Genomic DNA, 27902 nt, shown 5'->3' on the forward strand with positions numbered 1-27902 from the left:
CTTGTACGATCAGTGATATGATGAATTATTACTGCGTTTTGTATGCAACGATAAGTAGCAAGGGTTTATAGGAGAAAACCGTTTATTATACATTTGCAGCAGCGGGTGTAAAAGCAGAAGGGTCCCAGTCTTTGAGAGACGACTGCTGATTCGCAAACAAGGCCAGGATACGGTCGCTATCATCTGTCCAATGTGCACGGCACAGTTGGTACTTGACAGGCACCCACGTGTCATCTACACGGTGCACGATGCGGTACCGCACTACACTGTGCCCAAAAAACGGCTCCTGGCAAAATGAACATGGATGTGGGTTAGATAAAAGTTGAATCAAGTGTTCCGGCAGCGATGATGGTATCCAGGAAGTTGGTGACGACCCTTGTTGTTGTTGGTGCCTTTTGTTGCTTACACAGATAATGCGGTTCTTACTGCTGCTGGGCGGCCGCCGGCGGCGGCAGCGATGATGATGATGCTTTGAGAGTAAAATTGAATGAAAATACTGACGAGCACACTGCTCTGTTAAACTGGGCGGATCGTGAGCGAGCGTATGTTCCGAGAGGGGTATTTTCATCATCTTGTCGCATCGATCCATCTTGATCGTTGCTAGCGAAAGCCGCAGCAGCTCCACAGGCAATGCATCGATGAGCGTGTCGGATACATTGAGCCACGACAACCGCGACAGTTTTGATAAACTGATAGGCAATTCGTCGAGCGGATTGCATGACAAGTCGAGATAAGTCAGTTTCGTCAATCGCTCCAGCGTCGGCGGCAGGTACGTGATCCGGTTATGCGACAAGTCGAGATGCTGCAAGTGTTTTAAATGATGAATAGTTGGCGGCAACGTGTTCAGTCGGTTGTGCGACAGCTCGAGGACTGTGAGTCGAGTGAGTGAAGATATTTGGTTCGGCAGCGAAAACAAACCGACATCCCGCCTGTGTCCGTTTGTGAGTTAATGCATCGCTGTCCTTTAACCTAATAAATACACTCGCTCCCACTCTCTTCGCTTACAGGTCCAGCCGCGAGATGGATTTCAGCACCGACACTGCTTTGTTGAATGCTGCAGCGTGCAAGCTTGCTATCGAGGATTTGTCCGACGAAGACGGCGACGAGACGAGCTTTGCGAACGAATGCTGCGGAGATGAGGAGGTACTGCTGCTGCTTCTTCTGTCGTTGTAATAAGTTTTGTCGACATAGACCAGGTCGCGCGAGAGCGCCGTCGGCGAGAAGAGATAGTGGAGGGGATGCTCTGCCCGGTGCGTATGCAACGCACCGAGAAGACTGAGAGCAGACATGGATGTATGTCTCGAGATAGAAAAAAGTTGTTGCAACGAGAAAGGGTAACAGGGAGAGAGGGGTACGAGGAGAGGAGAAGGAGGGAAAAGAGAAAATATCGAGTAGTATTGCTTGGCGCAATTGTATGTTGTTGTTGTGTGTGTCGCGTGTACGTAATGATTGTTGCTGTTGTGTGTTATCGAGAAAGTGTGTGAGCTCTCTCAATCAATCAATCAAATAGAAAGAAAAAATAAAAATAAAGATAAAAATAAAAAAAGAAAAGGATGTGTCAGCCGAAGAAAAAACCCGTTGAGCTCGGAATATTGGGTCAACAGCAACAACAAGCAAGCAACGTTCAATTCAAGAGCGAACTATCAAACAACCTTGCATCATCTCCACTTTTGGTAATGACTCGAACGTTGTTTCGTCGGGCAAATTGGATTGCACTCTGAACCAGCGCTAGCTCGATTCGCGAGTCGACACCTGTCAGTCCCCGTATCCTCCCTTCTTCACCGTCTTCTTCTTGAAGCTGCAGTGCTACCGAGCCGACGATAACTTGTCCGTCCTTTTCCATCACCCAAGCATGGCTACTCGTTTCCAGCGTCTCGACGATACGTTGACACAGTGCCTGCGTCCGGTTCTGGCCATGCCATTTCAACCACCAGAACCACGACAGTCCTACTCCAGCACTCCACAGTAGCAGCTCGACAAGAAACGTGGCTGCTGTTGCATTATTCGTCGAGTGACTACTCCAGTGAAGTCCAACCAGGCCAACAACGCCGGCCTGCCATGTCCACCGTGCTCCAGAACTCTTCCAGACTGACATTAGTGTACGTTTCGTCTCCCCTCTTCTCGACTGCGCTAGTGCGACTGCGCAAACGGCACTGCGATCCTCCGTCCTGTACTCGCGAATCTTCATGGTTGGGCGAAAGGGCCGTCGTTGGTGCGCAATTTCTCCGACTTTTATGTGTGTGGGGGTCACAATCACTCTCTCGCCCGGTCTGTGCAACGGAGTGTTGAAAAGGGAGGTCGGGCACAATTTATTTTTTTGTCCACCTGCCATTATCTATCAATTTGAATGCTGCAACGATCGATCCTTGTCACTCGACGATCGCTGGTCCGATTTACGGCCAACCGCCTGTGTTTACACCGCCCTGCACGCTCAGCTTCTACTACTGCTACAACAACAACGTCCTCCGCCCCACAGTACGATTACGACGTCGTTGTCATTGGTGGTGGACATGCTGGCACAGAGGCTTGCACGGCCGCTGCCAGGGTCGGCGCACGGACATTATTGATCACACAGGATACCAGCAAAATAGGTATAGCATATTGCTTGGGCGAGAGAAAATGGAAGGAGGATACTTATGGAATTTACCAAAAGGCGAAATGTCATGCAATCCATCATTTGGAGGAGTCGGCAAAGGAGTGCTCGTTCGAGAAATCGACGCATTAGACGGGGTCTGTGGACGAATCTCTGGCAAGTGTGGAAAAACAAACACTCTGAAACGATCCAATGAGTAATAACAACAAAATATCAAATAATCATCAAACAACAACAGATCTTGCAGGCATTCAGTTCAAGATACTAAACCGGTCCAAAGGTCCAGCCGTGTACGGTCCACGTGCACAAATTGATCGCAAAATATACAAGCGCCACATGCAGGAGTATCTACACAGCTATCCAAACTTGACGATCCGGGCTGGCAGTGTGGCCGATCTTATCATCACCAATGGCAACAACGAGCAGGAGTATCGTGAAATTGCAGCAAAGGGAGCACAGTCAGCTGTGGAAGGAATTCGCCTAGGTAAGTGTGTGTCACTTTTGGCAACAACTCTGTGTTTGTTGTTACGAGTGATCAATGACGTAAAAACTAACATCTGTTACCAGAGAATGGAAAAGTCATCCGAGCGCCAAACATTATTATTACGACCGGGACTTTCCTGGGCGGGGAAATCCATCTTGGTAATGAGAAATAGAAAGAGAAAAAGGAGAAAAGAAATATTCACTGTGAAGGGTTGATGTAGGGCTCAAAGTCTGGCCAGCCGGACGCATAGGCGAAAATCCATCCATTGGCTTATCAAGATCGCTCCGAGATGCTGGATTTAAGCTTGCAAGATTAAAGACAGGCAAGTTGCAATGCGATTTAGACATTTTGTATATATACCCCGGTGTATATTAAAATTGGAGTAAACCAGGTACACCGCCGCGACTGGATGGTCGAACGATCAATTACGAGGGGATGGAGATCCAGTACGGAGACCAGCCTCCTGTGCCATTTTCCTATCTTCACAAGACTGTTCCTTACGCCGTACGTGAAAAAAGCGTAATCATGATAAATATAGAAATTATCGTGCTCACATCAATGGAGGTATAGGATCAGCAAGTGCTTTGCCATCAGACGAGAACGAATCCACAGGTGCATCGATATATTGAAGACAACTTTGACAAGAGCATTCACATCCGGGAAACCGTCAATGGGCCGCGGTACTGTCCATCCCTGGAGAGCAAAATTAAACGTTTCCGAACAAAGTCGAGCCACACCATCTGGTTGGAACCGGAAGGCTTTGATACCCACCTTGTCTATCCCAACGGAATATCCAATACCATGCCCGAGGACGTCCAGCTGAACTTTTTGCGGATGATCAAGGGACTTGAGAATGTCGATATGGTTATGCCAGGTAAAAGGAAGAATCATCAGATATATATCTTTAAAAAGAGGCCATACACTGATTTGTATGTACATCAAAGCTTACGGTGTTGAATACGACCACGTGGATCCGCGTGAGCTGCGATCAACACTGGAAACGAAGCGCATTGCAGGACTATTTTTGGCAGGGCAGATCAACGGTACGACCGGATACGAAGAAGCTGCGGCGCAGGGCATTGTTGCTGGTATCAACGCTGGATGCCAAGCCGTGGGCAAACCGCCGTTCATTCTTGACCGGTCAGACGCTTACATTGGTGTGCTTATCGACGACTTGATTACCAAGGGCGTGGAGGAACCTTACCGTGTATTCACATCGCGGTCAGAATATCGCTTACTTCTGCGCTCTGACAATGCCGATTTACGTTTGACGCAAAAAGGTTACGAAGCTGGTGTCGTCTCGGCCGAGAGATATGTGCACTTCTCAAGGAACGCGAGCGAGCTTGAGTCGGCGATAAAGGCGCTCGAGGATTTGAGACTGTCACCCAAACGCTGGGCCAAGGAAGGAGTGCACACTGGGAGCAAATTGAATGACAATGGCGTGTTAAAGAGGTAAGCATTTATACATGCAAAAGAGAAAATATGTGATATCCCTAATCAACGTTCATCACATAGCGGCATGGATATACTGAATATGCCGGGAACGACCTTGGACTTGATGTATGATCTGCTGCCTAGCTTGCGACACTTGAGTGATACGCAGAAAGAGCGCATAGTCATTGAAGGGCGCTACAAACCGTTTCTGAAACGGCAGGCAGCTGAGGTAGCAGCTCTGAAGCGGGACGAAGATCTCAAGTTGGATATCAACCTCGATTACAACATGTATGTTGGGGGTGGCGAGATATTATTCTATTTGACTATTTGGCTAAACATGAGATGATTTATGTAGGATGAACCAGCTCTCGCACGAGATCCGACAGAAACTAGCGACTGTGCGACCTGAGACTTTGGTGAGTTGAAGAAGAAAAAGTATAACGATGTAATGGGGTGCGGCTAGTGACACTTTAGTTTCCACAGGGAGCTGCCAAGCGCATCGAAGGTATGACACCTGCGGCTATGGTGGTACTCATGAGACATGCACGCCGAGCCAGCAAAGCCAGTGGCAGTAGGACGTTGACAGAGGATAAGCTCTCAGTAGAATCCGCAGCAGCGTAAAGCATGGTGTCATCATATTAAAAGTACATACAGTAAAAAAGCAATGCATGTAAAATAAAAACAGGGAAGACCTGGCATATGTATAATATCAAGAACGATGAACGGGTCTCTCGCACTTTTCATCCTTTGGCTAGAATACAACATACTGCCAAGGAGGAGGAGCCACATTAAGCGATGGGCTCGGAGAGAGCAACTTTTGCATCCCGAAGCGAGCTTGGGCACCACGTCATTGAACTTGTCGTCGCGCTTCAAAAGCCAAGTTCGAGTTTCTCCCTTTCTTTTCTTTACCTCCTAATCTTTCATCCCAGATTGTAAACAATGGTAAGCGGCGAGACCCAGATGATGACGACGAGTTGATGGGAAGGTTATAGCTCATCATTGCCCTCTTCTAGTCCTCTGGAGTTAGCGTCAACGACCAGTGCCTCGAGCTTTTCCAAGAATTTAAGCTTCGCAAAAAGTACAAGTACATTGTCTTCAAGGTCTCAGGTATGGAAGGAAGGAATGGGAGAAGGGAAGAGGGGGCAGGCGGGAGTGATCGCGGCAGTCAGGTCTCTCACGTGTACGGCGGCTCGTACGTTGTTGTTGATGAGGGCTAACGACCCTGTTCTAGATGACTTGAAGGAAGTCGTTGTCGAAAAGGCCGCAGAGCAAGGTACCTACGACGAGTTCCTCCAATGCTTGCCTGCCGACGAGCCTCGCTATGCTGTCTTTGATTTCGAATACGAGAAGCCCGGTGAGGGTATGAGAAACAAGATCACCTTCTTTGCCTGGTAAACTTTACAAATCTACGTACACTTTTTTGCAGACTAACAACTATCTCTGTGTGTATATAGGACCCCTGATACCGCCAAGATCCGTCAAAAGATGGTGTACGCTTCAAGCAAGGATGCGCTCCGCCGAAAGTTGGTCGGCCTGGCAATTGAGATCCAGGGCACTGACTACTCAGAGGTAAAAAGAAACCGATCAATGGATGATATGGTGATCTCTAAACCTACTTCTTTTAGGTTGATCACGACACTGTCCTTGAAAAGGCCCTGCGCTCCAACTAAGTTTGTTATCTTTCAAATTGAAAGAAAAAAGAACTCTCTCGTATAATAAACCTATCGCACTCGACGGATTCCTTTTTTCTAGATCACATTTTCGTCTTTGTCTTTTCCATAAAATGTTAGAAATAATGACAGAGCTCCAAAATGTATCAATGTACAAAAAGCAACAAAAATGACAAGGGGATAAGGGCACGCTCGAGGAGTTTGCGTATACGTAAAATATAATATATATATGTGTGTGTGTGAGAGAGAGAGAGAGCGAGAGAAAACGTTGTAAAACAAGTGTGTTTGTCGGCGTGTGTGCGTGTATAAGAGTGTGTGTCTGTGCGTGTGTGTAATATATATATATATATATGTGTGTGTGTGTATGGTTGCGCTTTTTTCGTAGAGGATGGAAAGGGATTTAGGATATTTACGAGGATTCTGTGGTGGCAGTGGTGGCAGTAGTAGTAGTAGTATGTACATTGTGGTATTGTTGCTGTTGTTGCTGTGCGACTGCAGATCGCATGCTGGCCAGATCGTGATCGGCTTCCTGTTCTGTCAATGGAACAATGACAGAATGTAATCACGGCGGTTAAGGATAATGATGTTAATATCTTTATACGATGATGGTTAGTAATAAGAGTTCAGCAGCAGAAAAAAGGATATCTAGCTTTGAGGGTCTGAGACCGGGAGTCCAATCTGATACGTGCTGGTCGTCCAATGAACCTGGAATCTGGGTTCAGCAACAAGTAATATATATATAAAAAGGCAGATGTACACATGCGTGTGCGTGCGTGCGTTACGGGAATACAGGTTACACTTGGTATCACCCGCAGATTTTCAAACATACACGCACTTACACAAAGGCGATACTCACTGGACACGTTGAGAGCATAGTACTCTTGCTCCAATTTGCTTATTCTCTGTTGCACGAGTTGCATCATGTTCCGTCTTGATCCCTGCCGTTGCAGCTAGACGAGATTCTAGTGAGTTGCGAGGGAGAAAAGGCAGTTGATTCTCGATTATACCATGTATTGATCGTCGGCGGCCTTTTGGGTAGCGACAAAGGTTGCGCGGTAATTTGCCTCTTCAAATTGATACCTTGCCTGCGTTATCCGTATTCTGTTGGCACGCTTATTTTCAATCTCCTTTAGCAGATGCAGAAATTCAGGATGAGTGCCATTCTCGACCGCTTGCTCCAGCTCGTCCAGTTCAGCCATTCTATAGGAGGACGAGGAGGAGGGGGATTAATTTTTTTCTTCATGTCTGAACAAGAAAATCTGACTGACACGTTACTTACTTTTGCTTGATCTCCAATTCACGCTGGGCACGCCTCGCCTCACGCGCTTCCTTACTCATCCGCTGGCTGCTCGTCCTTGTTTCTCTGTCGGTGTCTGGAGTCGATCTGGCATGACGTTTACTAGGTCCGGACGATGCTGCTCTTCTAGGCCGCTTCCTGGTCGTCATTGCTGCCGTCGTTGTTGTTGTTGTTGTTGTTGTTGTTGTTGATGTATTACTATTATTGTCTCCTTCTTCTTCATCCGTTGCTGGTGCTGCCGCCGCCGCCGTCGCCAGCGCTGCAGCTACTGTCGCTTCACTTGCTGGTGTTGTTTCTTCCGCTGCTGTTGCTTGCGGCGACTGGGAACGTGTTGAACGCGCGGTGGGATCCGGAGAAGATACTTGTTCGCCGCCGCCGTTCACTGCTGCTACAGACCGGCTTGTGCGTCGGGTTTGAATAACACTACGCTCAGCAGCAGAGGAGGACGGTTCCTCGCTCTTTGTCTCTCGTACTTCAGTCGTTGTTTTGACCGTCGACATTGCAAAGTCTGGGAGTTTAATATATGCTTGTTGTGAATGAGGTAAAAAGGGAAAGGAAGGGAAAAGGGAGGGCTACAACAACTGGTGTCTCTCTTTTTTTGCGGGTCAGCAAAAAACAAGACCCGCCCCCGCAACTCTGTCCGCCGCTGCTCATTCACACTCACACACATATACGTCGTCCTTAACAAGAAGGGTCTTGGTCTGTGTCATAGCATTCTCAGAATAGGCCGTCATCTTTTCCGCTGCTGTATCCTGTCGTGTGTCTTTGCTACAACAGGGTCTTGATCTTTCCTGGTTACCAAACAATCGGCTGCTTTGTTGATCAGGATCCATGTCTCTGTCGCTTGCGAGAGGTATTCCAAGTTTATTAGATGCAAGAGTGGTAAAGACAGAAAGGGAAACAAGAGTATAGAGAGCGTGTGTGTGTGTGATGTATATGTTCTGTAAAGGGCTGCGTGGGGGACGTATATCAATTTGTGTTGCTGTGCCTCCTCACTGTCGTCATGTTCCAAATTTTTCAATGCTCGTGGCCATGGTAACACAAGAGTTTTTTTAAAGATCAATGCCGGCACCGGCAGATCCTCCTCCTCCTCCTCTTCTCTTATCTTATTATTGTTACATGATTAAATGCTGGCAAAAAACTTGACACCCATGCTTTCGTCGTTCGTGGTGCCCTTGAATAGCTGTGCGACGCCTCGTTTCGACAGGATATTGAGAGCCTTGATCAACAGGGTCTTATCGATCCCGAAAAATGCTGGTTCCGGATAAAAAAGAAAAAGGGAATTAAACTCTTTTTGGGTATCTTTCGGCGGCAAGGAATAATACTACTACTACTTACGTTGACCTTCTGCCAGCTCGCCGTGCGCAATTTCATGCACTGTCATGATATTGTTATTCATGCCTACACTATTGACCCATTCTAGGATCATGTTTGCCCATTCCTCCGGTTTGTGCCAGTAAATCAATGCCTCCGTTTTAGGCCCCTTGCTTCCACCTTCCCACTCTGCTGCTCCTGCAAACCGAAACTGTTGTTATTGTCCATGTTTCAGACAGATCCGTTTGTTTAGAACTTGCCCTGACGCGTCATTTCATCAATGATCTCTTGAAGCGTCTCGAACGATAGCCGTCCTATATTACCAAATGTATGTTGGTTACAGGATGGCTTTGAAAATTACATAATTTGTTTTACGTTTTATGCGTGTATTCTCAAATAAAGGTGAGCCACTGCCGGGTGCAGTCACTTGCTGTAAATGCAGACGGTATATGCGATGATGCTGGCAGTAACTGAGAATGAGATCTCGCCATTGCTTCTGCTGGCTCTGCCACGTCGCCTCGGTAGGCTGCCGCCTATTGCTCCCAGTCAGAATAAGAAAAAACGAGGCATGTCCCTTTTGTTCACAAAGAGAGAGTGACAACTTGCGTGTAGAACGGTGGAAACTCGTGTATAGAAGGAAAGACAAATGACTCTGCGCTCATGAACCTGTACAGTAACGAACGAGTGCTGCCGAGCTTTTGGGGCGGAGGAACAAAAAATGAATGCAGCGGCCATTCCCTCCGCGTGCGCTTGTGCAAGCAATGCAGTTACCGTCTTTTTCGAACAACACACAGAGTAATATGTCCTTTTCTGTGAATCCTAGTCAGCTACAGGAAGCTAAACAATTTTTTTTAATCTGTAAGTTTATTTTTGAGACAAGCGATTAAGTGCATTTGTGTGTATATTGTTGCTTATGCGAGTATTACTGGTGCGTGTCGATCCACGTTATTTCTGTAAAGAACAGCACTCTCGGAATTGTTTATTCAAGTGCACGTCGCAACGGCGTGAGATAATGTGTTGTCTGCTGTTTATTGGAGCATGCTGTGATCAAAACAGACATGGTCCTGAATTGCCTCAGTTTCATCTGTTTTCCCTTGTTCTTTTTTCATTTCTATGGACACCAATGGGCAAACAGCGATTTGGCGCTCAAAGGGGGCTAGACAGGTTCGGCAAAACCGTCACCTAAACAAATAATACATTTGCTCTGTGGTCGGCGGAGAGTTGTGCCGAAATATGGAAAACGCCGTCCCAGGCGCACTGTCTGTTGCTACGACAAGTTGATGATGATGATGGACGACCCGCCACCGCACTTTTTTTCATCGGCCGAGCGGCATTTTCGGTTGGTTGCTGCTGTCAATCACAAGCGCCCATCCTCCCTCTTCTTGGCTTCTCGCTCTCATTCCTTTTCTTTAAATACGCGTTGCTCTTCCTCCTCGTCCTCGTCCTCTTCTTCCTCGTGCTGTTCTCTGTCTTTATCCATTGATTCGTACATATTCGTACAGGATGACCATCTTATCGTCGCCTACCGAGCCACAACAGCGCAACGATGTGTTGTCTTATCAGCATTCAAAGGTATTTCAAATACATCGCGTTTGCCTCGGCGATCCCACATTTGTAATCATCCATGCTACTTAGTCATTGCCGATAAAAACAGCCTCGTCGTCTTCCATGTCTATTCGCACAGATCTGTTCCCGCCTACGCCATCGTCGTCTTTCATCGCGTCATCCGAAAAAGAGCATACCCCGCGTGAAGGTTTGCAAAACGCAGGCACATTCCGGAGAGATAAAGTACTTAGAATTATTCATTGCAGAGCTGAAAATACCCGTTTACACCAAGTACCAATCGATGATGCTTCAAGGTACTTGACAACAAAATGCCAGCAGTGTAGCAAAATACTGGCACCGGTGATAAATGCTTACATACCGAACCCCATTAACTAGATCACTCTCCGACCTCGACACCACACACTACTGTGAACCCCGACGACCCGGAGGATGAAGGACTGTACCTTTTGTGGACGAACCGGATGCTCCGTGATCAAGGCCACAGACCGTACTCGTACACGCTCGTAGACAACGACGACGACGCCGAAAGCGATGCTTCCGAGGAGGAAGACTTAGAGACTGCCTTCTCATCTTCTTACTACTCTTGTTCTTCCTTGTTTGCATGTTTCTCATTCTCCTCCTCCTCCCGTCGACGACGACAATAAGCGCCTTCTCTCTCTTCTCCTATGTACATTATGTCATAATTACCTTCTGCTACATACCTAGCTTGCTGCAACAAACAAGATATCTATTCTGGCATCCAAAACAGAAAATGGGAACACGGGTAGTGCTCTAGATTGTCGCGTGTGTGTGCACCAGAGCATCGACCACCTGTCTTTGGCCGCTTTTGGAAACTCACGTGCGGGTGCGTGCTGCGGAGGGTCATCCGATTGATTGCAGAAAGAGCTGCACATCCTTGTTGTTTCTCACAGGCTACAGTCGCCGTGATCGCCAACAGGCTCCTCAGCGTGGAATTATTACATTGCTTCCTTTATATTCATTGCTTATTCGTGAGATGCTCGGGCATAGATGGAAACAAATCATCCATCAATTTGATAGACCGACGAACGTCGATGTGATGTACACAATTGTTTGCGCTGTTGTCTCTCTCTCTCTCTCTCCAACACAATTCAATGATATCGCGTCGCGGTCCGGACTCTCGAGATTGTTGGTTGATAAGACTTTCGTTTGAATTTGCCGATCTGGTCGACAGAGAATCGCACTAATCCTAAAATGGAGATAATGCCTCTGTATGGCTAAATCTGTGCAAAAGTAATGGTTCGCATAACATTTCATGCGAGCAAATGTAAAGCTCGTATTGAAGCATATATAAAATATTGTCTGCAATACAGAGGCAATCTTCTTACTATGGCCGTTCATTTCCATGTAGATGATCAGCACCGCTCGGTTTATATTGACACTAGACCCTTCTGGCGAAAACACTGCATACCTAGCTATCAAACATATCATTGGGTATCCAGAAATATAAAGTTGATGCAACGATTTCTTGATAAGTTCAATAACGTGTGGAGAGAAGAGTGACAAAAGATATAATGTGCATGATCTATTGGAGGTAAATAAAGGAAGTGCACTGCTCGTTTACATTCTGACATTCTCCATATTATGATGAAAGAAAATTATTCATCGTACACATTTATTCATATACAAGCCTAGCAATTCTAGAGTGAATGTGTATACCATGTTCTGGAGCGCGCACCGACCTTTTTGAAAGTCGGGTCGCGTTGGGAATAGACATTGATCACTCGTTATACTCGAACAATCGGGTGCATTTGTTGTTCTTATCGCAAAAGCACCGAGTTATGGTAATAGAAACCGGACAAGATACATTAAATAATTAACTAGGTTTGGGCGTTAAGGCGTGGGTTTTTGTGTCAATTATGGCTTCGATTACGGCCAACAGTAACGCAAGAAGTCCTACTACCAGAGATCCAAGGCCAGGTAAAATAGCATCCAAGACTTTTCCAATTGCCACGAGGAGTGGGTCTTGCTCCTTCTCTTTCGCTATAGGTGGGTAACGTTCCAAGACATATTTAAACAACGCCAAGAGGTCATGCTCTTGATAGAAGACATTGCGCATAAGCTCCGCTGCCTTGCTTAGTTAGCTACCATCGGAACACTTACGAAAGTGCCCAAAAGATTTTCTAGGGGTTGTAGCTCGGTACTTGCATTGCTACGCTTCTGCAAATGGATCATCAGTATATATATCGATCATATCCTTTTCTTCTGATAATTGCAACTTACTACCGCTCGATCAACACCGGCATCGTCTGTAGGTGTAGCAAGGACTCCAATAGTTGCCAAGAGTAAGAACAAGCTTGCAATTTTGAAAAATTTCATCGTTTGATTTTGCGACGAAAAGGAAAAGACTGATGTGCGTATGCACCGCTTCTCGTTCGAATCCTGAGCTGTCTTGTTATAACGCACAAACACCGCTCTTCCTGCCGTGTAATCTGAGGGATGGATTGTACACGGATAAGAATGCATCGACACCCTTCCTTTCCTTAGTCCCTATCTGACGCTTTTCATCCCTTTATTCCGCTTGCTATCATATCAAAAGCGCTATACACCTTGTTGTCGAAATTTCCAGGGGGAGATCATCTTCGGCTGCTTTCCAAGTCAAATATACTGACAGGAGACGGTGGCAAAAGGTATGCGCGCGATGCTTTGGATGGATGTATAGGGAGGCAAGAGAGCAGGACACAACGACTGCATGCAAACATACATTCTGAATGAATGTCCATATCATTGAAGGAAGGTCTCTTGTATGTTCTATAGTGCGACCTCTAGATTCATGTATAAAATCATGTATCATCTAAAATTATTCAGAGACTTGATCTTCTAGACGTACGTATATGATCTTTCCTTCGATATGTGGTCCGTAGCCTCTTAGGAGTCGAGTCGAGCTGCAAGCTTATGCACTATGCGGGTATGTCCTATGGAGCGCACAGTCAGTATGTGGCGATCCCCAAAATTCATTCAGCGTATACTCTCGTCGTTCCAAAAGCTGTGGCGTAATGCACGAAAAGTACAATGCTGCAACGTTTCTGGTTGCTAGCCAGGGCAATGCCAAATTTGCCAACTGACTTTTTTCGAAATCGGACTCAGCAGCAATCTATCTTTCTTTTTCGTTCCATGTCCTTTGCATCGAGGATATTCCAAATTAGAGGTATACATACAATGCTCCTGAACTCAAGCTCATGAACTGCTAGCTTATTCAGAGACAATGCTTAATTAATAAAATGACACTTATCTAGGCGCCTTACTAGGATCATCGCCTTCCAGAGTAGCCTGTGCTTACAAATATAGCGGGCCTTTGGTGCATGACGTTAAGCGCGTAACGAAGACTGCGGACCTTGTGACATGGGTCTGTCCAGGAGCATTGAAAAGTGCTGGTGCAACAGAAACCAGCAAATCTCTTCTTCACCACATTAGAAAAATGTCCTCAAACCCCTCCTCCTATGTCTTCAACCATACCATGATCCGGGTCAAGGACCCGCAAGCCTCTGTCAAGTTTTACGAAGAAGTGCTTGGCATGAAGTAAGTAGCAGCAGCAGCGTTCCCGCCGAAAAGACAACCTTGCTTACAAGACGATCTACTACTGCTGCTCCTAGGTTGATCACCAAATCTGACAATGAGGGCGGCAAGTTCACCTTGTACTTTTTGGCCTACGTCGACAAACTTCCCGAGTCTGAAGAAGAGAAGAAGAAGCTCTGCTTTAGCATTCCCGGTGTTCTTGAATTGACCCAGTGAGTAGCACTAGCGTGGAACGAGACGCGTCGTCGTGCATATAATTTTCTTACACAAACAATTAGCAACTGGGGCACCGAGAACGACGAAAACTTCAAGTACGCCAACGGCAACCAGGAACCCGGACGCGGTTTCGGTCACATTGCAGTGCTCGTCGATGATATTCACGCTGCTTGCGAACGTTTCGAGCAGCTCAAGGTTAACTTTGTCAAGCGACTTCAAGACGGTAAAATGAAACACATTGCGTTTATCACTGATCCTGATGGCTACTGGATCGAGGTAAGCATGAAGCGAGGCATGGATACATGTGCGTGCTAATGCTCTGTACTCGACAAATAGATCATCCAAAACCCCAAGCACACCAACCTAGCACCTATCTAAGTGCCATTCTAACACCAAAATAAAATTGCACATATAAAATACAATAATTCTTTATTTCTTCTTTTTATGCACAAACTCTGGTATTCGTTCACAAACCTGCAAAGAAAGAGATTAAAGGTTAGTCGCTTATCTTTGGATGGAAAAAAACTTTGGGAAAGCAAAAGGGAGTAAAAACTGTCATGTCAGAGAGGGCAAGTGTGTTATCCTCATCGGAAGAGACCAGTATAGCGTATGATGGCCATCTCGGATAAAACTTAATCATCATTCGATGGGAGAAGACAGGAACAAGAAGGAAACGAACATTGGAAGAACATAATACATACCTGGTTCTTTTTAATTTCGCACGAAAAGAGGAAAAAGACGCACCTTGACATCCCAAACGGAAAAATTTTCTTTTGGATTGGATTTTTGGATCGGAGAATCATCATTATTGCCGCCACTTGCTGCCCCCGTGCCTGGATGTTTAACACACAGACATGAAGGCATGCCGAAAAAATTAATTTGTCCTAAATCAATGCGCATGCCAAAGTCGTAGACACTGCATGGATGCATAACCGGACCGAAATGGAAGATGGGATGTGCGCAAAGATACGATACAAAGGGAAATGACAGCAACAACTGGAATTTCTTTACTTGTTTTCTTACTCCAGAACACAACCATGCTATCCAAAAGACGGCAGGCCCTGGGTATCCAGATCATGGCCTGTATGGCTATCCTGATATTCATCTCCTACTTTATACTACCTACATCAACCAGGAGAGCAGCTACTGTCCAACGCAATCTCACGTTGCAAGGTATCTTGTCGAAACAAAAGCATCATCCATCATCGTCATCTCCTGTCAAAGCCGCCTTTGTTATTCTCGCGCGCAACAGTGATTTGCATGGCATCCGGTCATCTATTCGGCAAGTTGAAGACCGATTCAACTACAGATTTAACTATCCATACGTATTCCTGAACGAACAAGAATTTACACAAGAATTCAAAGAGTTGACATCAGCCTTGACAAAAGCACCCACGCATTACGGTAAAATCGAGCCATCCATGTGGGGATATCCGCCACATATCAACCAGACGTATGCCCGCGAGTGCCGCGAGGATATGGGAAGACGCGGTATCATTTATGGTCCAAGCGAATCGTACCGTCACATGTGCAGGTGAGGAGTAGGTCGTCAAGAAAAACCGTATTACGCAAGCACTTACACAAATATCATGTAGATTCCAATCTGGATTCTTCTTTCGACACCCACTCCTGGATGGCTACGAGTATTACTGGCGTGTAGAGCCTGACATTCAATACTTTTGCGACATTGACTACGATGTATTCCAAATGATGAAGGATAATGGATACAAATACGGTTCGTGCTGAATTGCTGCATCCGTTTAAAAATGATAAAATATAAGCTGACGATACAGACTAGGCTGGACTTTATCTCTGACCGAGTTCATGGAAACCATACCGAGTCTCTGGGAGACGACGATTGACTTTATAAGCAAGCATCCTGAACATGTTGTCAAAGGCAACGATAGCATCATGCCGTGGATCACAGATAGCAACTTTTTAACATACAATGGCTGTCACTTTTGGTCGAACTTTGAGGTTAGCGACAAATGAAATATACAACGCAAGAGAATAGGAAACATGCTCACCCGCAATGCTGCTAGATTGGATCCCTGGAATTTTTAAGGAGCAAAGCATATCTGGACTACTTTGAACATTTGGATGCTGCGGGCGGCTTCTTCTATGAGCGGTAAGTGGTAAACTCGATCTATTTTTCTTACGATAGTGAGTTAACAATATTTTGACGTCTGCAGGTGGGGCGATGCACCTGTACATTCTTTAGCTGTTGCAATGATGCTCAAGAAAAGCGAGGTGCATTTCTTTAATGATATCGGATACAAGCATAATCCTCTCATGCATTGCCCAACCGACAGTTATCTAAAAAAATCATGTCACTGCAACTTTGAGCACAACTTTGGTATGTAGCACTCTGCATCTGGGCTGAGAGAAGTTTTAGAGTAACGAGCATGTTGTTAGATTGGGACGGCTGGAGCTGTGCTACACGCTACAAGAACAGAATCGATTCCAACTTTGTCTGGGATGAGGAAACATACAGAAAAAAGACAGATCCATATAGACTACACAAGTGAAAAAGTTCATCGTTCGCTAACATCATTAAAGCTGCAATGTGATATATATCTATACTGCTTGCTGCTTCGCAGCAGCGTGAAAAACTCAGATCATGTTGCGCTTTTAACTTTCGCATCGCGACGAACTCCTCTCCCTGTTTCTATACCCTCCTCTTTCTAATCCACAATGGAAGTGACAGCCTCTGATAAAGAAATGCTGGGAGGCGTGAGAGCAGAAGACGATGTGTGGGCAGAATGCACCAAAGTTATTCTAGGCCTGCTAGGTAACACCTTAGAGCACTTGAATGGACAACTCACCTAGTCTCCAGAGATTAATGAGCCCACTTAGAGGATAGCTTGTTGAAGGAAGATCAAGCAGATCGCTCGGCTTCCAAGGGATCTTCGACGTTGCGAGAAGAATTACGGGACAAGACGAATGGTATACGCCGGGATCAACGTAAGCTGACGAGATCGAGATTGCAACATGGTTGAAACTCACGAGCTTCCTAGCAGCAAACATGAGCCCGTTGCTCGTGAGCAGTGACACCGCGGCAGTGAAACGGAAACGTGGCTACGTGGACGGCGAACGTGATCGCAAAATGCAGAAAATATCGTCCAATCTCGCCAACGAAATCGCACGCAGCTTGACGATGAACGATGCACCTATGCAACAGCAGCGGTTATCGCCAGGAGGAGATGACGTAGATATGAGCGATACCAGCAACAACAAGCTAGCACCATCATCTCGACCGCGTGCCATTCGCAAAATACATAACCGCCGCTCTCGCAGATACGCACCGATGATGGGCGACAGTGCACCCATTCCCACACTGCGTCGCATCTCGTCCGGCAATGGCAGCAAAGGAACAATGGACTTTGAACGATGGCTCAAAACACAAGCGCAGCGGCATAATCTCAATATGCTTGAATATCGACAAGCTTTCTATGAAAAGAAGAGGCAGCTGCAGCAATGTCTCTCTCAGATAGCTCACGTGGACCACACAAAGACAGACGATGAACAGTTTTTAATCATCAAAGAGAACCTGAGCAAAATGCTCAGAATTGCAGACGAGCTAAGTGGAGATCATACCCTATCAATCATGGAAATATTCCCAGAATGGCGATCATTTGAAGGTCACATCAACAAAATCGCAGCTTATGTTCAGGTGAATATCATTTATATTAGATGACATCTGCTTGGATCAATGCTAACCAATGATGCAATGTACAAAAGTCCATTGAGGATATGAAACAACTAGTAACCGAATCTATACCCCGAACTGACGATCTTTTACATGACATACGACGACTCCAATCTGTGCTGGATGCAAAGACATCTTTGTACGGTGACAATTTGACACAAAATGGACTGGAATGGAAAGCTATGGGCTTGCCTGTCGACGAAAACTTGCTCGTAATAGTAAAAGGCTGGTTCTATAATCTTTGCATTGGGTTACTTTGCGAGCTCGACACTGAATGCTCCAAGGTGCAAAGCCTGGTCACGGATATGAGAGAATTGTTATTCAACGTTGAAGGAGAAAAGCTGATGGAATCAATTCTGTGCGGACTAGAGTTCATCTCTGGTGTGATTTCCTTCATCGGCTTGCCATCCCGAAAACTCATATACGGATGCCAGGTACTCGCCACTATTTACGGGCGCTACATTTCAGAGCACCTGGATCAGTTACACCAAACAGTTGTGGACAAGAACCCGCAGGAAAAAGGTGTGTGGATGGATGTCAAGATGGTGCCGTCGACCATGAGATCTGCCCGCGTGGATATTCGGTTCATGCAGCACATGGAAAGTATGACACGCACTCTGTCGTCTTTGCAGACATTGCACGACGGTGCAGCGGCAACAGTAACGTCAGATCAGCAAGGTTCGGGTTTCAGCATCAGCACCGCACCATTTGAGCATGCAACCGTGCCAGATTTAGAATCTGTCAATGTTCTCGAAAACTTTACATCTATGCTAGTAGAAGTTGTCGTGCGAGCTATTTCTGTCGTTGAAACATGCAAGACGACGTCTGCGCTGAAATCGGCAAACGTTATGGCAAAACCCGAAACTAGTTATGTATATATGGAAGAATCCTTGGTGACGTTTGCAGACAAGATCGTAGAAGCATCAGGCCGGGATCGTGCAGATGGTCCCCGACTTCAGGTGAGCAATAGATAGCAATCTACGATGCACTAGTGAACCCGCCACTTACATATTACTGCATAGCGATTGCATGCGTACCTAGAAGACGTAGAGTCAAGTTTGTAAATATAGCTACAGCGATCCTAAAATAAAAAGGGAAAAGAAACGGTTCTGTATCGTCGCATGAAGAATAAGCTCAAGTCAGTGAGAGGGGTTAAGCGGATCGACAGAACATTTAGGGTGAGATTGCCGAAGCATCCTCCGTGTTGTATTTAAAATAGACAGATGCAGGGGTGCTTGCTGCTGGCTTCTCACTCTCACTCTCATACACCCACTCTCAGTGTCTCTTCCTTTATTTGGATAACTGGGGGAAAGCCGAGATCTACACACTTTTTTCTCTCTCTCTCATCCTTGTCTTTGTTCACCACTGTATTGTTTCTTCTGTCAACGTACAACATGTCAAGCATGGATTCTCTTGTACTGCACACTATTCGATTATCCCTACAGCGGCAGGATAACAACAACAATGGCAACAGCAAAGCACCATCTTCTGTCCTGTCAGCGCAAGACTATTCACAGAAAACCATTGCGAGGATCTTGCAGCTCAAGACATGGCCAAAGCGACGACGATCGTGCGGCTGCGGCTGCGAGCCAAAGTTACGCACCGACGATCTGTTGTCACTTTTCTATCATGCAGGTAAAAAGTAAATTAAGAGGATAATACAAATATGGATAATTGACAAAAGCCGACGACGATGCATAGACAAGCAAATGGTTGAAAGTGTTGCAGAGTATCCGCACAAGAATAGCAAGATTGAGAGCGTACATCGGCAGCAGCGGTTGTTTCTGGACACGGTGGCGCTCGTGTACCGAGCACTCGTTGGATCGATCAGAGGGTTTTCGGAGCCAGTGTGGTTTGCAGCGCAGGTACTGCACAGCCAATGTCAAATTCGACACTTGGAGGACTACTCGGCCGTGCTTGAGCCGCTTGCGACAGAGTTGGTTTCATCGATGGATAATCTGCGTCACACTGGGTTCTATGCAGCACAGGACAGGCAGCCCATGAGTGTTTTATACGCACCTCTGCGTCACATGGCATGCGCCTGGCGTCGCTTTGAAGACAAGCTGTACCGATGCTACATGCTGCAAGTATTCGATGAGGAAATGTTGTGCCAACTTTTAAAACCACAGCGAGCACAACTATCATCACCATCGCCGCCGCTGCCGCCAATGCATATTCCACTCCATTCATTTGCGCGCGAACTCTTCTCGGACAGCTTTACGCAGCTGTTACCCATTACCCTGGAACGAGCGTTATGCACGGGAATGATTTCTGCAGACGCAGTGTGTCAACTAGATGCAGGTCTGTTTATCGTCTTGCCCAGGCTGGCCGTCTTGGCTGGCATGACCTGGCTCAGTGCCCAGTCGCAATGGATGAGCAATCGTAATTATCCGGTGTGGTTCAGGTCCGTCGAGCCGCAAATGTCCACGCTGGCAGAGCTGGTATCTGCGCTGGAAAACGATATCCATCATCCTTCATCCTCACCATCCGTGTACCTAAACACCCAGTGGGCACTTGAGCGAGCGATCGTCACAGGTCAAGCAGATGAAACGTTGCACACTGACGTGGAACGCGCCATATACCGAAACAACTGCACTGTCGCAGATAGCCTGTTGACCGGCAAGAGCGTGAGACCCATCTCTATGGTCTTGTCGTACCTGTTCCGTCATTTTGGTCAGCAGCTGCTTGCAATGGAAGAGGATCTAGTTGATGGCCTCGCAGTGTAAAAGACAGTATCACCGTTCTTTTTTCCTTCTTTCCTGTACATTTGTTCAATCTTTCTTCTTTTTGTCATTTCCATCTCTCACACAAATATGGCACAATATTGATAGCAGTAGTGTTCAAGTGATACAGTAAAAGCAAAAAACTGCATAGCACGTTTCATCAGATTGTTCTATTCTTCCTTGCTTGTTGTAGATCGTTTATTTTTCCTTCCTCTTTTCTTAGTAACCCCATCAAGTGTGAACAAGGTGCAGTGTTTGTCTATGGAGAATGTAGTACTTGGAGATACAGGGCTTGTATTTTGTTGACGCCTGACACAAAATATCGGGATGAGTCCAGGTCGGCGATCACTCGTGCCATGGTCATCGTCTTGACTAGTATGCAGCGATATATTCATTTCCGAAACTTCCTTTTCACACTTTGCGGCATAAGTGCGTATGTTGAACGTATCCAGTTGATAAGCGATCGTGTTCCTTAAGAGCGCCACGTTGAACAGCAACTGGATCTCAGCATTCCTTTGCAAAATTTTTGAAAATGCGTAGCCCTGACGAGCGTAAAAATGCACCCTTCGAGAGCTATTGTGGATAACGAGAAAGAGATGGTGATACGTGCTCTGATCACAACCTATATCGGCAAGGTATTGCAATCCTAGCAACAAGCAAGTGCTTGTTTCCAAAGACTCAGCGAGAACGCTTTCTGGAGGAGGATACGTTAATCCCGGTCGAATGAATTCGTAGAAAAACATAAGACGGGCGGCGTGGTAGCATAAATACAAATGAATGTTGACGGGAGGTTTAAAGTTGTTGTTACTGCTTGATGTGCAGGAGGAGATTAGAGTATTTTGATCGTTGTTGTGATGAGGATGGTGGTGGTACTGCTGCCGCTGCTGCCACGGTGGCAATTGTTCATACCATGACTGTAAGTCTGCGAGGAGCTCATAGAATAACGTGGATGGTACGTTGCTTCGACTAGATACACGGATGAGACCGTTCTGCCACACACGGATAAAGCGGCGAATACAATGACCCAATGTGGCCATTTGTCGAACGTGCGCATTGCTGTAAGTATCACTATCGACGTTGTTTGACAAGCATTGTTGTCGCTGCGGCGGCGGCAAGTCGTCAGATAGCAACAGACATGCTTTCTGTACTTGCAAGAGACACATCCATGCGTCAATGTAGTACCATCGGCTCCAGCACAGAAAAAGCGTAGGATCGATCTCGACTTTAGTGTGCTTTTGAATTGCTGGCTTATCACGCACAAGTTGTCGCAGACTGATAGCTGCCAGCGAGCTCCATGCGTGACGTTGGCGATAAAGTCGCAGCAAGTTGGACGTGTAGCAGAGACAAAAGAACGATTGGATCAAAATCGGATTGTCGTCTGCCTGTTCAAACAAGATACCCTCTATTTGCTCCCTGGCGGTGTAGTAAAGACTTAGCGCCCCATCCTTGGCAAAGGACGGTGCTACGATACTATCCCTCTGCAGCGAGACCATCGTGATGGCTGCTACACAGTATCGAATCGGGATAGCAGCGCTGTTCCAGTCTCGGATGTACTCGAGACTCACAGGCGCGACCTTGAACCCGATGCAGCACCAATGGCTCAATGCTTGTGACATGACAACATCGATAAAAGCGTCGACATCTACGAGGTGAGCAAGTGATGGCGATCCCAAACTGCTTTTGGTATTCTCATCATCTCGATCTTCGTAAACCACGTCCTGTTCCACTGTAATTTCTGTGCTGCTCGTCCTGCTATCACTGTGAGTACTGTCTTGCAAAGATATTTGCTGCTTGATGCTGCTGGATCCTGTGCCGAAAAGGTAATCGAGGTCTCTGTAAGACTGTAGTATCAGGGAAAAAGATTCTTGCGGCACGACCGGTGGTGATGACGAAAGAAAAAGCTGTTGCCGCTGCTGCAGGTGATGATGGTAATTATCGAGTAATCCAAATCCGTCCAGCATGAACCCAGTTTTGTCGCAAGTCTGCTGGTCCACGTCCTCGTTGTAGCCGTCGGTGACGTCGTCCAAAGAATCATGCGTAACGGGCCACGATGCCAATGCAATCGAAAATTCTGTTTCAAGGTATTGTTCCTCATTTTGGAACGACTGCATTGATATACTACATAAAAGGATGCAAGGGAAAAAGATAGGAGGAGAGAAAAAGGAGTGCTTTTTAGAGCAAAAGTTTCAGCCTCTCGGACGAAAACATCACCTGAGCGCGATGACTCGAGCCGGTGCCTGCCACCAACATTGACTGTACTTTGCAGTATTTAAAGCTCTCTCAACGAACCAGACCCACATCACGGTACTCTTGTTGCTCGTTGGTCATACTATACCATCATAGATGAATGTCTTGTAATCAGTTCACTCGACAATGTACATGTTGACGTGTATCTTTACCGTCCTTTCTGTCTCCTCCTGTCTTGCAGCTACCGTGTTCTCGTGCAGGATTGTACGACCTTCCAGTCCTTGTGTCACTCGATTCCAATATCCTCTTTCGAGTATGACGGAAAACTTATAGTCTGGTCTTTCTACCATTGAGTTCATGACTTTCTATATGAAACGAAACTCAAGTATAAGGAAGGGAAGAAGGTTATTTCAGTGAAAGGAAAACGATGTGTACGAATCAGACCACTCTGCCTTTAATATTGCAAAAGGACCAGTCTATGGGTGCACATGCCAGTATTTCAGATTCAGGCTTAACATCGCCGTAATCAAACTATAAACATTGTATGTTTGACATAAGAAGCATGTCAAGGATGATCATCATGTTTATCCCATTACATCGTATATCAATTAACTAGCAGTTGTAGCTTCTTGTTGCACGGAGGAGAACTTGGCCTTGAATTCCTGTATGCGGGCCCGCAGTTCCTGGGTCGAGTTGAGACGAGGATAAGGTTCGTCCGGGATAGGTTTGCCAAGGAATGGACATAGCTTTTCCCAACCCTCGCCGAGTTCCATAACCAGCAAGCGATCTTGAGGAACGAAAGACTTGACCCATTCATTGTGTTCGTTGAACTTTCTTTTGATCCGCTCCTCGTCTTTGAACTCAGCGCTGTCCGTCTTGAAGTCGCCGTCGAGTACGATCGTATCGATCATTTCTTTCATTTCTGCCATACGCTTGTTTGACTTTGCAACTTCATCCAGGTGCTGCTGGCTTTCCCAGATGCTGCTTTTGACCGAATTGTACCAGCTGTCGGCCGAGCGTACGGTGAGGATAATTTTGGCATCCGGATACTTGTTGACAAGCTGCTCGACAAACGCGGCGGTAGGCCAGCTAGAAAAAAAGCAATCGCGTCAGTATAAAGGATTTATAATATTATGAAGAGACATGAACATACTCCACTGCTGCGTCAAAATCCTTGTAGATCTCGTCCCAGTCTGCCTCTTCAGGATGTTCGTAAGCATGCTTGAAAGCAAGTGGATTCTTGTGCGTTCCTTCGGCAAACGATTTCATGTGATGCGTGGTGTATCTAATTGAATGGTTGGTACATTGATGTGAGTCCATTTGTAGTATAACACGGAATCGCTTGTTGTTACCCTAGTTTGTTGAGCGCTTCTCGCAAGCTGTCGGTGCCTGTGCGGCCGTAACCTGCGCCGATGACTTTCAAAGGTGCCATTGTGAGATCAAGAGGAGTAGGAGTAGAAATTATCAACAATGATCTGAGCTTTCTCACGACCAGCCTTCATTTAAATAATGCAGCAGCCAGGACGACCACATCGGGAATCGGGTTCCTAGTTCTGCCGACTGCCGCACGCAATATTGCGCAATCGGATTAACTCTCAACCCGAAGTGGGACGCTGTATTCCTTATTAGGATACACAAGCTGCGGATGTTTAGTCTGCAAAGCCGTTCAACCGAAGTGCTCAAAAATAATACGTTCTTTAGATCTTTGAAATGCTTTTTACGAAATAAACGATCTTTGGGTAGACGTGCTCAGATCACACCACCTTGTAACCATCGACTACTTTTCATTACAAAGCCATTTGTTTTATTGATCTTCATAGAACCACTGATATGAGCCGTCGTAAGAAGTATGTCATAAAACACCAACCATGCGCTGAAAACTTAAAGATACATTCTTTGATTTATTTATGGCCATCATAAAGGACGGACTTTCCAACTGCCAATTCATATGCTTGCTTTGCATGACACCGCTTTTAATTCCGTTCTTCATTGCGACATATTCTTCGGTCGAGTTACCGCGAGGGTAAGGTTCGTCAGGATGTCTTTACCAAGGAAAGAACCAGTTTTTCCCACCCATCGCCGAGCTCCATAATCAGGAGACGTTCAGGAGGTACCAACGCCTTGACACGTTCGATGTGCTCAGTAAACACGGATTTCATAAATTCTTCATCGGTGAGACGGTCTTGTAAGTGGCTCTCGACGGATACGGTAGTCATCATATCCAAGAGTCTTCGCAGCTGCTCATCACCTTGCTCTGCTTTTTCCTTCATCACCGACTCCATCTTGAATATAGTGTTTGACGCAGACTTGTACCAACTCTCGGGGCTACGTGTGGTGAGATAACCTTGACATCAGGATACTTTTTCATCAACGGCTCCACAAGATGAAATGTCGGCAAGCTGACAGGATACAATGAGAACAGTGGGTATAGATAGATTATTCCTCTACTTTTGTCGACGATATGAACTTACTCTAGAGAAGCGTCGTAGTCCTTGTAGATCTCGTCCCAGTCAATTGGATCATCTGAATGCAAATAGTTGTGTTTGAAAGCGAGAGGATCAAGCTCTGGGTTAACCATGAATTCTTTTGGATGGCACGTATGGTAATTTCTTAGTACATATACATTATTCCCACTTGTATTTCATAGACATACTTGAGCTTGTCCAGTGCCACACATAGATTGTGAGTACCCGTGCGAGCAAATCCAGCACCGATGACTTGAAGAGGCACCATGAAACAAAGGTTGAGGAAAAAGAAGACATGCCTTAGCCTTTTATATCGTCACCTGATGCTTGGGCGCTGATTGATTCCCCCGCATATTCAAATACTCGTAAAGAGCTTAGCGGCCCAGGTACATAAGGCGTACATACATATCCCAGTCGCCAGATGCAAAAGACAAATGCAACAATATGCATCGCAACCATAACTAGCTCTATTTCAGGACCTTTTTTATTCTCTTGGGTATTCGATTTACACCCAGCTCTTCTAAGCTTTCTCAATAATGTTAAGGCAACAAGCTGCTCCATCAGGAGTAATCGGTTCAGGCGGGACACTGGACTTGATCATTGATTGCGCTCAGTTAATAGGGCTTTCATAACTCTTAGTCATCGAGATGGTTTTGCAACAGAAATGATGGGCTAGATATGATTGAGATAATATCATATATTCTTTGGACATGCTGATCTCCTTGCTTTTCTTTTGCTTTCATGGACTCTCTCGATTTCAATATCATGTTTGATACAGAACTTGGACCAGCTCTTAAAGCTGCAGATGGTGACAATGACTTAAGTCATATCAGGATATCTCCTCACTAACTCTTTATATACCGATTGTCACGCAGAGTAAAGTTGGAATGATTTACACGGACACCTGTGGAGCGAACTTCTGTTCTCCTCCCACTCCTTTCCTTTACACCAATGAAAAGACCCACCTAGCCAGGAATCCGGTCATGCAATATGTCAACGCAATTTTTTACTACAGATCATCCAGCTTTATAGCTTACATCCTTGCTACGTATAGAAAGAACCATTGGGCAAATGATAGTCTTAGCATATCAACTTTACTGGATATAAAGACAATATCTACGTCGATCACGCTTTTCCAACTGCCAACTCGTATGCTTCTTTTGCGTCGACACCATTTTTAAATCCTTCCTTCATTACGAGGTACTCTTCGGTCGAGTTACCGCGAGGATAAGGTTCGTCAGGGATGTCTTTACCAAGGAAAGGGCACAGTTTTTCCCATCCATCACCGAGCTCCATAATCAAGAGATGTTCAGGAGGTACCAGCGCCTTGATACGCTCGTTGTGCTTAGTAAACACGGATTTCATAAATTCCTCATCATCGAGACGGTCTGGATACTGGCTCGAGATGGCTATGGTAGACGCCATATCAAGGATCTGTCTAAACCGCTCGTCACCTTGCTCTGCTCTTTCTTTCAATACCGGCCACATCTTGAATATTGTGTTTGACGCAGACTTGTACCAGCTCTCAGGGCTACGTATGGTGAGAATAACCTTGGCATCAGGATACTTTTTCATCAACGGCTCCACAAGATGAAATGTCGGCAAGCTAAGGATACATTAAAAACGGACATACGTGAATTCCTCCTCACTATTTCTCAATCATATGAACTTACTCTACAGAAGCGTCGTAGTCCTTGTAGATCTCGTCCCAGTCAATTGGATCATCTGGATGTAAATAGTTGTGTTTAAAGGCAAGAGGATCAAGCTCTGGATTAACCACAAATTCTTTCATGTGGCACGTATGGTAACTTTCTATTTCTTAGTACATGCAAACTACTCCCACTTGTACTTCATAGACATACCCGAGCTTGTCCAGTGCCATGCACAGACTGTGGGTGCCCGTGCGAGCAAATCCAGCGCCGATGACTTGAAGAGGTGCCATGAAACAAGTTGGAGGAAGAAGAATATTCGAAAGACAAACATAACGCCCGTTGGCGTTTTATATCGTCATACGATGTTGTTTGCATGTGACTTGTACACCTGCGCCTATTCACATAGTGAAACACTTAGCGGTCCAGTTAGTCAAGGCATACATCCCTTAGCTGTCAGATCTGCAAAAAGCAAATGCAACGAGCCATTAGTAGTTCTATTTAAGTGAGCTAATTGAACCGTACGACTCTGTATTATCCTCTTTCAACGTATTAGTATATCATAGCACTAGTAGATCTGACATTGGTTTTCAATTTACAAATAGTGTTCATAAGTCTTCTCTTGTATCTTGGCTAGTTTGTATCCGCCCCGCATAGCAACAAGCTCTTCAGTTGAGCTGCCAGAGTATAACGCTTGTTAGGAATTTCTTTGTCACAAAGAATAGGGAGCACAGCTTTCACCGAGCTCCATCAACAGGAGTAAGCGCTGCTCAGGCGTGAAGCTGGATTTGATACATTCATTGTGCTCAGTAAACACTGCTTTCATAAATCTTCGTTGTCGATGCGACCTTGGGAGCAACCCGAACTGGACATGGTCGAGATCATAGCATAAATCCTTTGGAAACGTTGCTCTCCTTTTTCCTTCATGGCCTGTCTCGATTTGAATATAGTGTTTGCTGCAGACCTCTACCAGTTCTCAGGGCTGCGGACGGTGAGGATGACTTTGGCGTCAGGATATTTCTTCATAAGGGCTCCAAGAATTGTCATGTAGGGAAGCTGCT

General features: G+C 45.9%; 16 protein-coding genes across 16 annotated transcripts; 7 read left to right on the plus strand and 9 right to left on the minus strand.

Moving 5' to 3' along the window:
* Positions 1-85: 85 nt before the first annotated feature.
* VTP01DRAFT_2179 (uncharacterized protein) lies at positions 86-1289 on the minus strand (the record flags this gene model as incomplete). Its single annotated transcript, XM_069380611.1, has 2 exons — positions 86-929; positions 1006-1289. The coding sequence occupies 2 exons, from the start codon at positions 1287-1289 to the stop codon at positions 86-88; spliced, it is 1128 nt and encodes a 375-aa protein (XP_069237682.1).
* Positions 1290-1624: 335 nt separating this feature from the next.
* On the minus strand, positions 1625-2188 carry VTP01DRAFT_2180 (uncharacterized protein; the record flags this gene model as incomplete). Its single annotated transcript, XM_069380613.1, has 1 exon — positions 1625-2188. One exon carries the CDS (start codon positions 2186-2188, stop codon positions 1625-1627), a length of 564 nt encoding a protein of 187 aa, XP_069237683.1.
* Positions 2189-2347: 159 nt separating this feature from the next.
* VTP01DRAFT_2181 (uncharacterized protein) lies at positions 2348-5132 on the plus strand (the record flags this gene model as incomplete). The annotated part of the gene is made up of 11 exons (XM_069380614.1): positions 2348-2591; positions 2654-2749; positions 2832-3077; positions 3161-3235; positions 3298-3403; positions 3461-3581; positions 3648-3951; positions 4022-4529; positions 4593-4799; positions 4867-4927; positions 4995-5132. The coding sequence occupies 11 exons, from the start codon at positions 2348-2350 to the stop codon at positions 5130-5132; spliced, it is 2106 nt and encodes a 701-aa protein (XP_069237684.1).
* A 318-nt stretch (positions 5133-5450) lies between these two features.
* Positions 5451-6181, plus strand: VTP01DRAFT_2182 (uncharacterized protein; the record flags this gene model as incomplete). Its single annotated transcript, XM_069380615.1, has 5 exons — positions 5451-5453; positions 5525-5618; positions 5743-5902; positions 5966-6080; positions 6137-6181. 5 exons carry the CDS (start codon positions 5451-5453, stop codon positions 6179-6181), a joined length of 417 nt encoding a protein of 138 aa, XP_069237685.1.
* Positions 6182-6590: 409 nt separating this feature from the next.
* On the minus strand, positions 6591-7978 carry VTP01DRAFT_2183 (uncharacterized protein; the record flags this gene model as incomplete). The annotated part of the gene is made up of 5 exons (XM_069380616.1): positions 6591-6739; positions 6827-6886; positions 7038-7131; positions 7189-7381; positions 7461-7978. The coding sequence occupies 5 exons, from the start codon at positions 7976-7978 to the stop codon at positions 6591-6593; spliced, it is 1014 nt and encodes a 337-aa protein (XP_069237686.1).
* A 623-nt stretch (positions 7979-8601) lies between these two features.
* On the minus strand, positions 8602-9454 carry VTP01DRAFT_2184 (uncharacterized protein; the record flags this gene model as incomplete). Its single annotated transcript, XM_069380617.1, has 5 exons — positions 8602-8732; positions 8817-8990; positions 9053-9106; positions 9168-9325; positions 9399-9454. 5 exons carry the CDS (start codon positions 9452-9454, stop codon positions 8602-8604), a joined length of 573 nt encoding a protein of 190 aa, XP_069237687.1.
* An 841-nt stretch (positions 9455-10295) lies between these two features.
* On the plus strand, positions 10296-11002 carry VTP01DRAFT_2185 (uncharacterized protein; the record flags this gene model as incomplete). The annotated part of the gene is made up of 4 exons (XM_069380618.1): positions 10296-10364; positions 10428-10545; positions 10604-10651; positions 10734-11002. 4 exons carry the CDS (start codon positions 10296-10298, stop codon positions 11000-11002), a joined length of 504 nt encoding a protein of 167 aa, XP_069237688.1.
* A 1190-nt stretch (positions 11003-12192) lies between these two features.
* VTP01DRAFT_2186 (uncharacterized protein) lies at positions 12193-12435 on the minus strand (the record flags this gene model as incomplete). Its single annotated transcript, XM_069380619.1, has 1 exon — positions 12193-12435. The coding sequence occupies one exon, from the start codon at positions 12433-12435 to the stop codon at positions 12193-12195; it is 243 nt and encodes an 80-aa protein (XP_069237689.1).
* Positions 12436-13388: 953 nt separating this feature from the next.
* Positions 13389-14486, plus strand: VTP01DRAFT_2187 (uncharacterized protein; the record flags this gene model as incomplete). The annotated part of the gene is made up of 5 exons (XM_069380620.1): positions 13389-13524; positions 13613-13895; positions 13970-14104; positions 14171-14384; positions 14445-14486. The coding sequence occupies 5 exons, from the start codon at positions 13389-13391 to the stop codon at positions 14484-14486; spliced, it is 810 nt and encodes a 269-aa protein (XP_069237690.1).
* Positions 14487-15145: 659 nt separating this feature from the next.
* On the plus strand, positions 15146-16636 carry VTP01DRAFT_2188 (uncharacterized protein; the record flags this gene model as incomplete). The annotated part of the gene is made up of 6 exons (XM_069380621.1): positions 15146-15642; positions 15704-15843; positions 15907-16085; positions 16151-16236; positions 16301-16464; positions 16524-16636. 6 exons carry the CDS (start codon positions 15146-15148, stop codon positions 16634-16636), a joined length of 1179 nt encoding a protein of 392 aa, XP_069237691.1.
* A 166-nt stretch (positions 16637-16802) lies between these two features.
* VTP01DRAFT_2189 (uncharacterized protein) lies at positions 16803-18881 on the plus strand (the record flags this gene model as incomplete). The annotated part of the gene is made up of 5 exons (XM_069380622.1): positions 16803-16899; positions 16965-17072; positions 17129-17781; positions 17850-18776; positions 18840-18881. The coding sequence occupies 5 exons, from the start codon at positions 16803-16805 to the stop codon at positions 18879-18881; spliced, it is 1827 nt and encodes a 608-aa protein (XP_069237692.1).
* Positions 18882-19211: 330 nt separating this feature from the next.
* Positions 19212-20543, plus strand: VTP01DRAFT_2190 (uncharacterized protein; the record flags this gene model as incomplete). The annotated part of the gene is made up of 2 exons (XM_069380624.1): positions 19212-19452; positions 19519-20543. 2 exons carry the CDS (start codon positions 19212-19214, stop codon positions 20541-20543), a joined length of 1266 nt encoding a protein of 421 aa, XP_069237693.1.
* A 167-nt stretch (positions 20544-20710) lies between these two features.
* On the minus strand, positions 20711-22651 carry VTP01DRAFT_2191 (uncharacterized protein; the record flags this gene model as incomplete). The annotated part of the gene is made up of 1 exon (XM_069380625.1): positions 20711-22651. One exon carries the CDS (start codon positions 22649-22651, stop codon positions 20711-20713), a length of 1941 nt encoding a protein of 646 aa, XP_069237694.1.
* Positions 22652-23335: 684 nt separating this feature from the next.
* On the minus strand, positions 23336-24159 carry VTP01DRAFT_2192 (uncharacterized protein; the record flags this gene model as incomplete). The annotated part of the gene is made up of 3 exons (XM_069380626.1): positions 23336-23816; positions 23881-24012; positions 24080-24159. 3 exons carry the CDS (start codon positions 24157-24159, stop codon positions 23336-23338), a joined length of 693 nt encoding a protein of 230 aa, XP_069237695.1.
* A 601-nt stretch (positions 24160-24760) lies between these two features.
* On the minus strand, positions 24761-25460 carry VTP01DRAFT_2193 (uncharacterized protein; the record flags this gene model as incomplete). The annotated part of the gene is made up of 4 exons (XM_069380627.1): positions 24761-24981; positions 25041-25126; positions 25199-25336; positions 25381-25460. 4 exons carry the CDS (start codon positions 25458-25460, stop codon positions 24761-24763), a joined length of 525 nt encoding a protein of 174 aa, XP_069237696.1.
* Positions 25461-26317: 857 nt separating this feature from the next.
* On the minus strand, positions 26318-27134 carry VTP01DRAFT_2194 (uncharacterized protein; the record flags this gene model as incomplete). The annotated part of the gene is made up of 3 exons (XM_069380628.1): positions 26318-26798; positions 26866-27000; positions 27055-27134. 3 exons carry the CDS (start codon positions 27132-27134, stop codon positions 26318-26320), a joined length of 696 nt encoding a protein of 231 aa, XP_069237697.1.
* Between the last annotated feature and the right edge of the window lie 768 nt (positions 27135-27902).

The sequence above is a fragment of the Rhizomucor pusillus genome, assembly GCF_041956525.1.
Source record: "Rhizomucor pusillus strain CBS 183.67 unplaced genomic scaffold VTP01scaffold_12, whole genome shotgun sequence".
Lineage (NCBI taxonomy): Eukaryota > Fungi > Mucoromycota > Mucoromycetes > Mucorales > Lichtheimiaceae > Rhizomucor > Rhizomucor pusillus.